The sequence below is a fragment of the Peromyscus eremicus genome, chromosome 3 (genome assembly GCF_949786415.1).
Source record: "Peromyscus eremicus chromosome 3, PerEre_H2_v1, whole genome shotgun sequence".
NCBI lineage: Eukaryota > Metazoa > Chordata > Mammalia > Rodentia > Cricetidae > Peromyscus > Peromyscus eremicus.
In genome coordinates, this window is record NC_081418.1 from 2956660 (window position 1) to 2972658 (window position 15999).

General features: G+C 43.6%; 1 protein-coding gene across 1 annotated transcript in view; it reads right to left on the reverse strand.

Moving 5' to 3' along the window:
- The window catches only part of Gsap (gamma-secretase activating protein), a 97568-nt gene extending 84899 nt beyond the window's left edge, over positions 1-12669 (reverse strand). The window contains exons 1-3 of the mRNA XM_059257241.1: positions 12500-12669; positions 3619-3695; positions 2514-2570 (exon numbers count right to left, since the gene is read on the reverse strand). Of these exons, the coding sequence (XP_059113224.1) occupies positions 2514-2570; positions 3619-3695; positions 12500-12596 (231 nt within the window). The 5' untranslated portion in view covers positions 12597-12669. The remainder of the gene's footprint in view (positions 1-2513; positions 2571-3618; positions 3696-12499) is intronic.
- Between the last annotated feature and the right edge of the window lie 3330 nt (positions 12670-15999).

Below are 15999 nucleotides of genomic sequence, written 5' to 3' on the forward strand. Positions count from 1 at the left end.
TCCATGGCCTACTGCTTGCACATGATAAACTCACACAGACACACACACATACATTAAGTAAATAAATATATAGATAAATCTGTTTAAAGAGGGACAAAATGTTGGAGACAACTGTACATTTAGGAAAGTAAATTACTTAAAAGGCAAGGTTCCTGAGTTTCACTGAAACTGGTAAATGGTCACCAGCAGCTCTCTGGATGACAGTGTGTGCATGCTCACTGCGGTGGTGACTGCTGGTCACCAGCCGATCTCTGGATGACAGTGTGTGCATGTTCACTGCAGTGGTGACTGCTGGTCACCAGCAGCTCTCTAGATGACAGTGTGTGCATGTTCACTGCAGTGGTGACTGCTGGTCACCAGCAGCTCTCTGGATGACAGTGTGTGCATGCTGACTGCGGTGGTGACTGCTGCTCACCAGCCGCTCTCTGATGACAGTGTGTGCATGCTCACTGCAGTGGTGACTGCCGCTCTCTGGATGACAGTGTGTGCATGCTGACCACAGTAGTGACTACACAAGCGTGCCTATGTGATGAAATGGCACAGAACACCCACATTCTACCAGTGTCACCTGCCTGTCTTTACTGTCATGCTCTAGTTACACAAGATGTAACAACTGAAGAAAACTAGGCTAAGGGTACATGGAACTTGGCAATTTTGTCCATTTAAAAATAAGACCACTTAGGAAGGTGGGGAATCATTAAGATTTGTGCAGCCTTCTACCCAGCCTGGAGCACTATCACCAAAGCAGAGTATTGTCTTTCTCTTGGTGGCATAGTTCCAAAACAAAAATACAGAACTTGAAAGAAAATTTTAAGTCCAGATGACTTGATATGCAAATCCATTTCCTTAACAAAACCAAAGAAAAACATGTGGGTTGTAAGGTATTCTGAATATATAGAAAAGATAGAAGAGGCTTAGTTAGCAGCTGCTGTGGTCTGACTGTGTCTCCCAAGTTTGTAGGTTGGAGACAGAATCCCCAGTACAGCAGTCCTGGAGGGGGAGGCCCAGAAAAGGGTGGTTAGGTCACAGGGCTCCGTCCTCCTAATGGACTATTGCCGTTTCACCAGCCTGGGTTAGTTACTGGGAGAGTGGAATAAGGTGAGTCTAGATACCTCTTACTCTCCTGTTCTCACACTCCTATGTGCCATGACAGAGGAAGAAAGCCCTTACTGGGACCCTTGAGCTTAAACTTCCCAACATCTGGAACTGTAAAAACTAAACATCCGTTCTTCACAAATTACCAAATCTTCCTGGACAGTGGTGGCGCACACCTTTAACCTCAGCACCTGTGATGCAGAGGCAGGCGGATCTCTGTGAGTTCAAGGTCAGCCTGGTCTACAACGCAAGTTCTAGGATAGCCAGGGCTACACAGAAACCCTGTCTCAAAAACCCCAAACCTCAGACTCTCTGTGATAACAGGCTGTAGCAGCAGCAGCAACAGGCTATGGCTATGGCAGCAACTTTGGCTAAAGAAAGATGTGCCTATCTACTACGGCAAGGCTGGTTAAATTTCCCACTAATTTATGCCTTAACCACCTTATCTCCTGAGCAATCTCTATATCTTAAAAGCCAAAGAAGCAGTGAAGAAGAAACAAATCAAATGCAAATGCCCCTCACCCCAGGGAAGAGGAACAGATCCATAAAAGGCTGCTGCCCCCACTGAAATCAGACTAAAATTTTACATAATGCTGCTTCGGAACGCATCTTCTCAAAATTCAGACCTTGTAGAAAGGACTGTACTAGCACTCAGAGTTTTATTTGCCTCTTTTTCCAGACTGTATTTGGACAGAATTTACCTTGGCCATCCATGTGACTGTGGACTGTCACTGGGAAACACTGAGTGGTGCAGTTTTGGAATCAGAGAATAAATAGATGAGTGAATGAACGAATGGCTGAGGGTGGAATGGGTGGATGACGGGAGAAGAGAATGAACTGCATTGGAAGCCAAAAGAGAAAGGTGACCTGGGAGAAACGTAGAATGGATAAAAGATATGCAAGGGCCACTTCTCAATTGTTTTTATGTAAGCACAAACTGCCCTCCCACCCTAATGTCTCAGTTAGGTAAAACTTGTCCACACTGACCAGGAACTAACCAGAGTAGTTTTGAAGAAAATTAAGGAGCACAGCTCCGAACCTGGATTGTTACTGAAAAGAACAAAAACAATGACATGGAAGTTAGCCAGAATCAGAACTCAGAGCCAAGGGTCATTATGAAAATGACCTAGGGGCACACATAGCTCTTGGAGAAGGCAATGGACTTCCTACTTTTATTTTTTCCCCATAATATTATTAAATTAGTCTGAGCCAACTTTAGTTAAATTTCAAAGAACTAACACTGTGTGTTGTTTTGGTTCCGGGGTCATTATACTTTTTTTTTTTCTTTGCAACAAGAATTAAAAAAACTAAAGAAATAGGAAAAGGGAAGAAATGAAAATAAATAAAATTGAGGTTGTATCTAGAAAACAGAGGAGACAGAAAGAAAGAGACAACCAACTGAAAAAATCTACAATTACCTCATTCTGTCTGGTTTGGCAGTCATATAATCCAAAAACAGCATTTCCCTTATTATCCTAAAAATTAATTAGATGTTAATTAGTGTCATTGTTCAGGAAATTAGGTTGTCACTGGTTTTTAAACAAACCTAAAGTAACTCTAACAGCTTTAGGAGCAGGCACTCTAAGGGAAGCCTGCTGCACACATCTCTCCAGAAGGCCCAGACCTAGTTCAGCTGGTGGCTGGAACTTGCAGAGGAAACGGTCATCACTGAGCAGCTTAGAGAATCTGGGGACTGGCTAGAAGGCCTTAGCACGAACCTCCAGCTGTGTCCTTAAGAGAATAAATATGGCAGATAATGGGATTGAACAAAATCCATAATATTCATGTAAGTAAAACTGAATCTTTAAATGCATCATCCCTAAATATAACTTAAGAATTTTTTTAATCAACAGGGAAACAAAGTGTGGTGGGATAAATGTCTAGAACTAATTGCTGGAATTACTCCTTCATGTGTCTCTATTAGCAGATTTGTCAGTAAAATTAAATTTTTCTTAGGACATCCAACATCTGACGATGTTGTTAAACACTCACAATGTCAACTATGGTTATACTTACATCTGAATGTACAGAGTAACCGTAGCTAACATTTTCTCAAAGACAAAATTTTAACATACTAGTTAGGTTTAAATATCTCAGCCCTTTTTTCCTCTAGAAAATGAAATTATCCATCCATTCAAATTCTGTGAATTTCAGATATGTAGCTTCATCTGAGTTTTAGAAGAGAAAATATCTCATAAGATGGACTATCAGCTGCTCTTCAATGCCACCTACACAGAAGCCAAGGATGTCAAAGGTTAAGTACCGACAAGTCTGTGCTGCCCTTCAATGAAGTGGAGTACAGGTTCTCTAAAAAGTTAGTCTTAGCACTGGGGGAGTAGAGGCAGGCAGATTTCTGTGAGTTTAATACCAGCCTGGTCTACATGGTGAATTCTAGGCTAGCTATGGCTAATAAGTGAGATCCTGTCTCAAAAAAAAATTCTGTAAAAGGATAATATAAATGATGAAAACAGTAAACTATACGTTGTATATACTTACTGCAATAAGAAGACAGTGTGGACTCACCTTATAGGTATAAATAATGTTTCCATTTCTTTCAATGTTTAGTACATGTAAGCTCTCCTGAGCTGTTTCTAAAACACCTGGAACACATAATGGCAGGCTAGTATTCAGAAAATGCTTTTTAACACATCCAACAAATAGAGTATTCATGAAAGAAATCAAGTTCAAAACTATAAGCTGATGATTCTGTTATACAGAGTTTACAATAAGGCAAACTTAATCTATCCAACTAGAAGCCAAAGCAGGGGGAGGGGGTACTCTGAGCACACTGATAAGCTTGTGAGATATTCACTGGGCTATACCCTCTTGACCTCTTGACTACACACACTTCTATATGTTGTATCTTAATCATGTCAATTGTATACTAGCTTTTCTTTATGCATTCTGAGGCTACATCATTAGTGGCATACCAATTTAGAATTGTTATACTTTCCTGCTGGATTCACCCCTTGCCAGGTACTCAGCTGAGTTCCAGGTGTTTGAGTAGTAATTAAAATAATAAGATTTGTAAAAGCAGGGCACTGAGGAGATGGGCTCAGTTGGCAAAGAGCCAGTCAAGCAAACATACAGACCTGCATTCAGATCCCAGCACCCATGCATGTACATCTGCAACTCTGCTGCTGGAGTGGATCCAGATGGACCCTCTAGCTTACTGGCCAGTCAGTGAGTAGCAGGTTCAGTGAGAGACCGTGCCTCAAAGATGGCACACAATAGAGGAGGACACCCAACATCATCTGCTAGCCTCTACCCATGTACGTGTGCATGCATACACTCCACTCACATACACACAGGGAAACAGTCAAACCCTTCCCCACTTAATATGATGTCATAAGCAACAGGCTAAACCAGAGAAAGTACAGACATCCCTCTTCCATCTTCCCCATGGATGCTGCCTTTGATGGATGATGCTGAGAGTTAGCACAGGTGTTAATACTCAGAAAATGTTTTTTCTCTTGCTATCAAGAACCACCTCCACCCCATAAAGGTTCATGTGAGGTAAGCACCCAGGAGGAGAAAGAGAGGAGGGAAATGGAGTTAGGAGTGGAAAAGTACTGGTTGGAGCTGAGAACATTCCATCCCCTACCGAAGGGGCTTCTGTTGTGGAACATTTGTTAAAGGTGTGTTACATTCTTCTATGCTGTGGAATATTTTTTAATAATGCAAAGACATGTTGCATTCTTTTATGTTGCACTTGTTTAACTCTGTGAAGTTGTGTTGCTTTGCCTGTCTAAAACACCTGATAGTCTAATAAAGAGCTTAATAGCCAATAGCAAGGCAGGAGACAGGCTAGAAAGTGCTAGAAGGCAGAAAGAATAAATAGGAGGAGAAATCTGGGAAGAGAAGATTGAGGAAAAAGAAAAAAAGGAGAGGAAGACATCAGGGGCCAGCCACCCAGTTACACAGCCAGCCACAGAGTTAGAAGGAAAGAAAGATATATAGACTAGAGAAAGGTAAAAGCCCAGAGGCAAAGGGTAGATGGGATAATTTAAGCTAAGGAAAGCTGGCTAGAAACAAGCCAAGCTAAGGCTGGGCATTCATAAGAAAGACTAAGTCTCCATGTATTTATTTGGGAGCTGGGTGGCAGGTCCCCCAAAGAGGGGGGAAAAACAAACAAACAAACAAACAAAAAACAGGCTTCAGAGAGGTCTCTGCCAGGAGCTTCCCTAAGATTCCTGGTCCTGATGGCAATTCCCTACAAGGGCTAAAGCTAGGAGAGGGCAGTTTCCTGTGAGGCCTTCCAAGTACAGCTTTGCAATTGTATGTATGCCTGTGTGAAAAAGTACACCTAAGTTTTAAGCAGGAATTAGACTTTATTCATTGAAGAATTTCTTTTCTTTCCTCTTTACACCCTTCTTTGGTCCTTACACAGGGACATGGATGTTCTGGATATGGCTCGCATGGTATAACTTCTTCTGTCCTTTACCGTTAATCCCCTTGCCACTCACGTTTACAGGATGAGACTTGTGAGCAGAATCACCTCTTGGTTCCTCTGCATCCTCCCCACCGCCCCCAGCTGACACTCAGTCTTTCTGCAGGATTAATAGTCCACTCTCACTTAGAGTAGCGGTCTCAGGTCACACTTGCACTACTACTTGTCTTCTGTGACACACTTATTTACTCCTCCCAGTTACTAACTTGTCAGTTACATGCTCTTTTCCTGTCCTCTAAGAGTTGTAGCATGGATGCCCAGCAGTATGCTTTAACGTTACAAGGCACCCAAGAATATGATGCAGTATCTACTGAAGCTGAACACAGATGATTCAGGAAGCTCCCTTGCACCAGTATCCCAACAGCAATCTATATGTTCAGCATATGTTCAGCAAAAGGCAAATCTGAGCTACTGTGGCTCATAGTAGCCCAAACTGAATCCCCCAAAGTGCCTACCGAGAGCTAAACAATGGAATACACTATGACAATGAAAAAGAACTAACCATAGCAACACATAGAAGTAACAGAGCAAAGTCAGGCATGGTGGTGCAGGCCCTTAATCCTAGCACTCAGGAGGCAGAGGCAGGCAGTTCTCTATAAGTTTGAGGCCAGCTTGGTCTACACATAGGGACCCTAATTCAAAAAAAAAATGAGCAAACTACAAAATCCCCATAACCACTGAATACCAACTGCTTTACTTGATTGGTATATTTCTGAAACTGACAAAATCAGTCTCTGGAGCTAAATGAGCAACTACCTTGAAGCACAGAGAACCTATTGCAGCTAATGTGTTTCTTCCTGCTCTGAGTGCTGCCTCTGGGGACTACACTCTAGGGAAACTGACTGAACTGTGTGTCCTTACAACTTGTGTGCTTTGCAATAAACAAAATCATCTTCTAGAGCAAGACATAAAGACCCTTTATACAAAACATTTAACTTAAAATTTAACTGCCCATCTTCATCTACAAGTTTTAGGAGAGTCTTGATTCTATAGTTAAAGAACTTAAATAAACAGAGTTTTGTAGAGAATTCTTGATTAACATTAACTGAGGAGTAACTGATATTTTTAGCTTCCTCAAAAGTTGTTCACAGTTTGCTTAAACTTAATTGCTCATATATGAATAGAGTATCCAGACATTAAAACAGTATTGCATTTGTTATGGAAAATTCAAATGTTTAGATGAAGCATGCAAAACATCCTACAGCACATCCTGTTTGTATTTCTAATTCAAAAGAAAATAAAAGCAGGGATAAAAAACTGGACACCACAGCTGGAGCTGGTGTGGGATCCTTCAGAGAAAGCGTAAGTTTCACAGAGGCATGGCCTTAACCCTGAAGTCTCTCTTCCTGCCTGTCACAAGACATCATTGTGTAAGAGATCTGCAGAGAGGATACCGAAGCGGTTTTGATAGGTGTATACTTCTATTGAGCTGTCAGAATCACTTCACACTGATTTTGAAATATATGGATAATCATTCAATCTTAAGCAGAACAAGGTTCAGTCAGCTGACTGCCAAGTAGCACTTCACAATGTCTTCTCATTTCCACATCACTCACTCTTTGGCTCAGGTGTTATAGGCCCATTGTACTTAAAGGACAACTGAGTTCAGCAAGGACCAGGCCAACCGCACACCGTGAAGAAACAGTGCAGGGTCATCTAGACCCAAAAAGGGCAAAGAAAACAGTGAGCTAGCGCCCCGTGTCCACTGACAGCAAGATGAATACTACCCTTTCAGGGGATTCTGTAATAGCTGAAGTTCGTTCCCATCCTGCAATGACATAAAGCTTCTAGAATGCAATGTGTCAATATCTTGAGAATTTTTTTTTTCTTTCAAGAGTATAAGGATACTGGGACAGACCTTCACAAAAGTATACTTAAAAGGTTTCAGCTAAGATAAGAAATTCTTCTACAAGAAGTCTTGAAAAAATTCTTGGCAAAACACCTATTTTTAAATTACTAAAAAAGTCTCCACCAAATACAGATTATAATTATCTAGTGTGTGTGTGCACGTGCACACACGTGCACACACACACATGCACATGCATACATATATCCATACATAAATACATAATACATACCATGGGCACTAAGCTCTGCCTGTATTAGAAACATGAGGGGAGCTTTTTAAGTAATACTGATGCTCCACAGAAGAACCAAGATACTCTCATCTTAAAAAATACATATTATAATTTATTTGTTTATTTGTTGGGGGAGAAAGGGGGAGAAAGGGAGAGGGGAGAATAGAGAAGGAGGGAGTGAGAACGAGACCATGAGACACGTGTGGCAGAGGACACCTTGTAGCAGTCAGTTCTCTCCTTGCACCCTGAGGGACTCAGATCATCAGGCTTGGAGCAAGTGTCTTTTCCTACTGGGCCATCTCACTAACTCAAGACACTCTGATTTTTAGGAGACTGGTGTGGGGACCACTCTTGTGTGTGTCGTTCTCCTGGATATTTTTCATTGCACATTTATCAGCTACCACAGCTAGAACCTGGGCCAGAACATGGTGCAATCACAGTACACAGGATTGAAAGAAATAAAAATGTCTTTGTGGACACATCAGCTAGCACTAGCTCCAGCTGGACTCACGGCTTTCATTTCAAGGGTGTGTGAAATGGATGCATTTGGCAATGCTGGGAATGTAGAATGATGTCTCACCACACCCTCAATCATTTGCCACTTCCTCTCTGGGGGAGTTGCTCACACTTTAACACACCCTTCCCTAAGAAGTATTCAGTAACATCTTTGCTTATTCATTCATTCTGACTCTTCCCCCAGTAAAGTATCTCTGGAAAGTCCAGAGGAGGAAGTTTAACTATTTCGAATGAGGAAACGTGGTTTAATTTTACAGTTCAGTAAACTCTGGGATCACAGTAACACATTTTGATAAGGAAGTTACTTGCGTAAGTGAACCTGCTAAAGAAAGTCCGAAACATACAAAGCATTGTGATGACTGAGGTAAGAAGAAACAGAAGTTGGCTTCCCAAACAATCTAGTTCATTTCAATCCATTCTTTGCTAAAGCAGAGTGATTTCACATCACAGGAAGATGTTCCCCAAATGTATAAACTTTAGTCCAAACTGCTATGAGACAAGAATTGAAATAATTTTGTCTTCCTAATGACAGTACTTGGAGAGGGGAGTCAGACAGTCTTACAAAAAAATGTGAGCCAGTTCCCAACACGCAGGCCAAAAGGTGGTGAAACAGGACTGTTCTTGGTCTGTACACAATCCACCCGTCCCTCAGGCTCAGAATGATCAGGTTTTATAATCCTAAATCAGAAATACTGTGATGTGATGTATCTCACACTCTGAATGAAATGAAAGGAGCAAGCACAGGATGATTCATCAGGAATCAATAAAAAGAGAACTGGGAATTAGAAAAGGAGACCAGGGACATGGGAAGGAAAAGTAAACAGGAAGGACAGCGGCCAGAGAAAATACCACGACTGAGGCCACCCTCCAGCCCCCCATCAGTCTGCAAGGTGAGATACAAGAGGAAATAAAGAAAAGCTGTTTTTCAAGTTACCTGGCAAAATATATCACTGTCCATGAAAGAGCATGAGATTTAAAATCAATCTGGTGTGTCACAACTTCAAGCCTAAGCAAAGCACCGGAAAGAAAACTCAGGCTCTTTCTGGAATTACACATATGGTCCCTGACAACATTTCAACTTATGCTTTTTTAAAGTGGTGCCAAAGCAATCCAAAATACTTAGTAAAGACACCGACTGGAATGGTAAACTCAGAGACCTCTCACATGTCAGCCCTGTCTCTGCAGAGAACTAAGTAAAGTTCTCTCTAAACTAAATAAAGCTGAGTTCCTGTGAAGCACTGTTTCCCAAAAACCACTTAGCCCTGTGGGATCACCCCTGTAAAAGACAGAGAAAAAGAGCTGGTCCTAGAAGGAGGAGAAGTCAAGCTTCCAGATGGCCTTGAATCCTGGGGAGGGAGGTGGGGGAGGGGAGGGGAGGAGGTAGGGGGGCAGGGGGAGTGGAAAAGGGGGGATAGGGGCAGGGCCTGGAGCTCCAGAACTCAACCTGATTGCCAGAGTAGTCTCACACTGAGTCAGAACGGTCGAGCCTTTTATACCCTGCTACAGTACCTCACCAGAGATACTGTGCCTGGTGAAAAATAATGATTTCTGTGTAGCCAGTTGACTTGAATAAATCTTAAAATATTGAGAAGAGATTAAAATGAAAAGAAAGTATAGTATGCTTTTCATTTGCTTGAAATTTAGATAAAAATGGCTTAAAACTATCAATAAAATGAAAAGAATGTTAAATATAAACTATTTAGCCTTCTGGGGGATTGAGATGAAGAGTCCTGTGAGCATGCATGCACACAGGCCTTCCAAGGTCTGCTTCTTCTCATTTTGTAGGTGGACAGTAGGCACATGGGCTTTTTGTTTTTTAATCACTATTCAGAGGTAACATATGTTAAAGTATTTTATGTAACTATTTTGAGTTTTGTGAATATTTCTCATTTTGTTTCAAGAGAGACCATATTCCCAAAGTTCAACACAGAACCAAGAGTAGACAATACTCAGACCTGGCCTCCTAGCCCTCAAGCCTTTGTTGACCACATTTTCTATTTCATGGCTGCCAAAGTTCCCTGACTGGCATTGCCAAGCTCACTGGCTATTTTGGCAAGAATATGTCATGTTTCGTGAGAACTACTTGGTGTCACTAAGAGGTTTTCAATTTGTTGATGTAAAAATATTAACAGGGCAGTGAGATGCTCAGCTGGCCAAAGGGCCTGACAACCTGAACTTCATCCCCAGGTCTCACACGGTGGGAGAAGAGAACCACCCTCTGAAAGCTGTCCTCTGATGTCCACAAGCACACACACACACACACACACACACACACACACACACACTCACACATCTGAGCACACATGTGCATACGCACACATGTACACATACACAATGCACAATAAATCAACAAATGGAAGTAACTTGGGGGGTATTAACACTTCAGATTTTAAAAGTTTAAGTATACAGAAAGCAGACACGTAGTCATTGACAGTGTTACTCCTATTTAAGTTTTTGAAAACTGGAACTTCAAAAAATAATTTGCATAAGCATTTTTAGTAATGGATACACTATAAATAAAGTCTAATTTCATATTTTCCTGCAAAGGCTGGTGTGTGTGTGTGTGTGTGTGTGTGTGTGTGTGTGTGTGTGTGTGTATGTGGTCTCACACAGGTGAATGCACCTGTATAGGCCAGAAGTTGATGACAGGTATCCTCCTCAGTCATTGAACATAGCTCTCAGGAACTCAGCTAGACTGGCCAGCCAGCAAGCCTCAGGATCCTGCTGTCTCTGTCTTAGCAGCCCTGGAAGGACAACTTTGCTGCACACCCCCTTCTGTGAGCTGGGGTTCAAGCTTAAGTCCCCACGTTTGTGCTGCACACTCTTCTTCAAAGGAGCCGCCTCCAGCCCCTGGTTTTATTTGTTCTTTGCTTGTTTTAAGCTACACTCAGTGGTGACTATGGGGATCGCAGGATGAAGAACTTACCACAGTTCTCTGAGAAACCTTAAAATACAATGCCAAAAAAAAACCAAAAAAAAAAAAAACCCACTAAATTTTTACTGAAACACCAATGCACAGGTTTGTAATTCTTCACAGTGAGTGAAAATGAATGAAAGATGCAAGGAAGCCAAAATCCAGCTGGGGCACACACAGCTTTTCAACCACAGCACACACACACACACACACACACACACACACACACACACGTGAAACATAAGACTGGGCATTTTATATTTCACCCAGCTTCTAATCTGCAATCACCTGCCATTTAGCAAAATAAAGTAGGAGCTGGGAAAGGACTATTTTTGTGATGGGAAACAGACTTGGAGTTGCTTATAATATTTCAAAAAGTTAAACCTTCAAAAACATTAACAAAGCAAGTGAATCGGAAGCTAGATAAACCTTCCATGCGTTCTAAGGTTGTTTATGTGTGACTAGCTGCAATACGCAAAGACAAGGAATCACACAGGCATAACCTCCACAAGAGCTCAGAGGAAAGAAATTGTGGATATGGTAATTTGATGCCCCCCCCCCACACACACACACAATCCGCTGGCAGTCTACAGTGTTTAAGGAAAACCAAAGACAGAAAGAAGTGAGCACATGGGCACACACAGCTCCTATGCACAAGGTGAGCCCTGAAGATGTTTCCTTTTTTACGGTCTTTAAAAAGAAAGGAAAAACTTAGGAAATTACAGACCCTCTTCTTTTAGGTAGATTAATTCTGGAAATGCACAAAAGTCACTTTCCACTTCCTCACCAGAAGAGCCTCAGTATCAGGAACGAACGCCAATTGATGAGGGCAGGAAGCTGAGCATCCCTGCCTGCCTGCTTCTTGTGGCGCAGGGGTGGGGTGGGGCGGGTGTTGGGTGTGTGCTTGGGGGCTCTTGAGTAAGCTGCTGTACCTTTAGCGTCCTGCAGACCCTCAGTTCACTGCGTGCATCCTGAAAGGGCACCCTGCCCTGTCTACATCACATCTGGAGGGGCATGCCCTCCAAGCCACCAGTGTTGTTCCAGGAATACAGAATCTGTTCCCCAGATATACAGCAAACGTCTTTTTAAAAAGAAGGGGAGTTAAACCTCTGAATTCCCCTTCTTAAAAGCAGATTGGCGCCGGGAACGTTCAGCATCCTCCCTGGGACAGGCTATGCTTAAGGGTCGTTTTCTTGACCACCACAGCTCTGGATTCTGTCAACCTACACTTCGAGGCGCTCCTGGTTCTAGCTGAGCCCTGGGGGCAGACAACGGGGAACCATCCCGCCGCCTCCCGCCTGCCCTTCCCAGTGACGCGGGATCGGGTAAGCCTCGCCTGGGAGGGCAGCCCCCGGTGTCCCCGAGGGGACGGCGCGGCTCCCCCAGCCCCGGAGGTTCTATCGGCTGCACCCGGCCCGCCCGCCCCCTCCAGGACGCGCCCCGCACCTGCGCCGCCGCCTCCGGCCGCCGTCGCCGCCTGGGCCGGCAGACTCGGGAGCACGTCTGCTCGCACGTCGAAGTGGACGACCAGCCGCAGAGCCATGGCCCGCAGGCGGCGGCCGGGCGGACATTCCGGCCCGGCTCTCACCTTCCAGCCCTGGAGCCGCCGCTCCTTCCTCCCCACCGCCCGCTGCTGCTTTCGGTTCTGGGCGGTCCAGCCAGGAGGATCCCGAGCACCGCCCCTTCCAGGCCGCAGCCTGCGACTTGACCCGGGGACCAGGCCTCTCCCTGGCAGGGAGCTGTCGCAGGGCCCCCGACGGGGTTCCTGCCTGAACGCCTGTGCCCAGACCCAGCTTTCTTTTTTAGCCTCAGGTCATTTCCACCTCTTAGCTAGGAGACTCAAGGTTACCACAAAAGGGGCTGGTGTGTTTTAGCTGTAGTGTTTAGGTAATAAACAGCAGCAGGGAGCATGTAAACTACAGGGACAGGAGGTTTGCTTACCAGTCTGGGTTCTCTTTGTATTCTGGTTCCTTCACAGTGGCTTGAGGAAGCTGGGTTGTCTAGGAGTGGCCTCTGAAGAGATCTGTGAGCACTTTCGTTCTTCCAGGGTTCCTTCCCAACCCCATCTATTCCTCTACAAGTAGATCCAGTGTTTTCATGATCTAGCACTCTGGCTTACTCTGCTCAAGGAATGCACAGTTAGTAAGCTTGGCCCTGTGACATGCCATCCATCCTGTACATCAATGTCCGGTTATTAATTACTGTTGCTAAAACTGAAATAGCCTTAGTCTACATAGTGTCTTATGCTTATAATCCTCGCACTTACAAGGCTGAGGCAGGGGAATAGCTTGGAGGTCATGTCCACCCTAGGCTAGAGAGTGAGGCTTGATGTCAAAAACAGTTACCTAGCTTACCTCCTATCTCAAGGCAGACCAACAACTTACTGCCCTAGGAAAAACTGCCTGGTCTTTACCCAACCCTGGAACCCTCTCTACCTAGAACTTGAACTCCCAACTGATCGGCTCCCAGAACCCTTCCGGTCATTCCACCCTCGTTCTGCCTAGAACAGTTTCGAGGTCCTCCCAGCCCTGGCTCCACAGAGCCCCCTCCTCACGCTGCAGCCCACGGTGACCTTCGTGCCCCTAGAGTGGCATTGCTAACCCATTTCATTGTACCTGAGGTAGACTTCTGAGACAGGAAAATTCAATTTTGAGTCTTGGGATAGCTCTTCTGCCCTACCAATGGCTGAATGGGATACCTGGAAGAAATGAATGGTTGTATTAATAAGCTAAAGAACGCTTTTTTCACTTGTGTCTCAAAGTTGGGATTTCACAACTATGGGTACCAGAGTTACCCTGAGGAACTGTCTTAGAGGGCAGGGTGTTTTCTGGCTTGAAGTTGGACAAGGCTCAGAAATGTTTTCCCCAAGCCTGGGAACCCAAGTCTTGGGTTCTGAAAACTTTACTTTATAATTGTAGAAGTCTTGATTTTCCTCTGAGAGTGTCTCTCTGAGGGAGGTAGGGGCTGGAGTAATTGGTGCTGACAACTACTTGCATATATTTGTAGTTTGCATGAAGATTTCAGAGAAATCTGCCGCTACCATTGGCTGTGACTAAAGGGTGCTGACATGAGGAGTGACTCTGAGACTTTATAACAAACGAGCCTGGAGGCCTTGTAATACACGTTTGCCTGTTTTTTCAAATTTGCTGTCTTCATGTTTGCAGTTTCTGTGCTTGTCAAGTCAGGTGGGTTGGTTGTATATGGAAGATAGCTTATTTAACAGGAATGCTCCATTTAAATGTTCCACTACGCTATCCTGACCAAGAAAAAGTTCTTAAATTAAGATTTTCTGCCAGGCGGTGGTGGTGCACGCCTTTAATCCCAGTACTCAGGGAGGCAGAGGCAGGAGGATCTCCGTGAGTCTGAGGCCAGCCTGGACTACCAAGTGAGTTCCAGGAAAGGCACAAAGCTACACATGTCATGAAAAAAACAAACAAACAACAAAAAAAGATTTTCTTGCTTGCATTATACTCCTGAAAATAACTAAGTTTAAAAAAACTAAAGAGGCTAAAAAATAATAACCAAGAGAGCAGAAAGATATAGCCAGGCACCACAAAACTGCATGCACCACCATGCCGGATGCTCTTAAGCAGCTGAAGAATACATCGTGGTGGTCCTTAGAATCAGAGGATAAGATGGGATAGGAACCACAAAAATTTTATGCTTCAGACACTGATCATGGGTGTGATAGTGGCCTGTTGTTATGGAGGGATGCAATGGCTTTCTGGCTCTCCCATAGGAAACCCATGTCTGGTATAGTAAATCTAACCAAGAATCCATGGTTGAGGAGATCATGGGCTCCAGGAATGAACCTACTATTGTTTTGCTAAATGGACATAGTAGCAAATTGCTTTCTAAATTCACGTCTCTGTACCTACACCTCATCAGAGAAGTTTCTTCATGCAGTAGATAGTGATTAATGCAGAAACTCACGACTCATTGTCTGTGGAGTGCGTGGCTACAATGAGACATCTATATCACATCCTTTCTATCCAAGGCTTAAGGACCTTTGAGGAAAAGGAGATGGAAAGATTGTAAGAGCCAGAGGTCGGGAGGACTGGACCCAAACAATATCTTCTTGACATGCATGACTGTTGTACTCACAGTAGCTGTGCCTGGCGGCACAAGACCTCTGACAGATCAGCCAGCAGAGAACATTCCTAGCACAGAAGTGAGAAGGGAGCATGAACTCTTGGCAGTTCTTCTTGGGAAGAGAGAGTCAGTTTTCTTTAAGGGTGTAGGCCCTGGTAGGTCTAAAAGAACATTTTTAAAATAAACTCATATGTGTTGAATTAAATAAATCTGAATAAACTAAAAATCAAACTTTGCATTTGGAAAATTATGCCTTTGAAAGGATGGTCAAGAACTTTCTTCTTGAAAGTCATAGAAGTCATTTAAAAACATTAGATTCTGAATAGTCATGACAAAATTCCTCTGCACCACCTAGGAAAGGATTAAGGTCCATACCAAAGATATAATAGTCCTTTACAATAAAGTGGTTTGTTGTGTAGGTATTAAGAATGCTGCTTTCTCAACAAAATTTACCTTTTTTTTTTTTCTGAGACATTTTCTCTGTGTAGTCCTGGCTGTCCTGGAACTCTCTCTGTAAACCAAGCTGGCCTTGAACTCACAGAGATCTGCCTGCTTCTGCCTCATGAGTGCTGGGATTAAAGGCATGCACTACCATGCCCGGCTGCAATTTACTTTAGTAGAAATAGAAAACATGTTTAAGAGATAAATATTTGCTGTGGTAGTCACTATGACTTTCCAAAACCCATTTGCCCCAGTCAGGAGGTAACAGCTCCTCTTGCCAGTGGTTGGCATAGGAATGGCACTCAGAACCAAGTTCCCAAGAAGTTAATAAAACCAAAATTAACCATAAATTAAACACACAGGTTTTATTCCTTACCTATCCCAGAGAGGGTAGTCCAAAGCTCAGAGGGCAG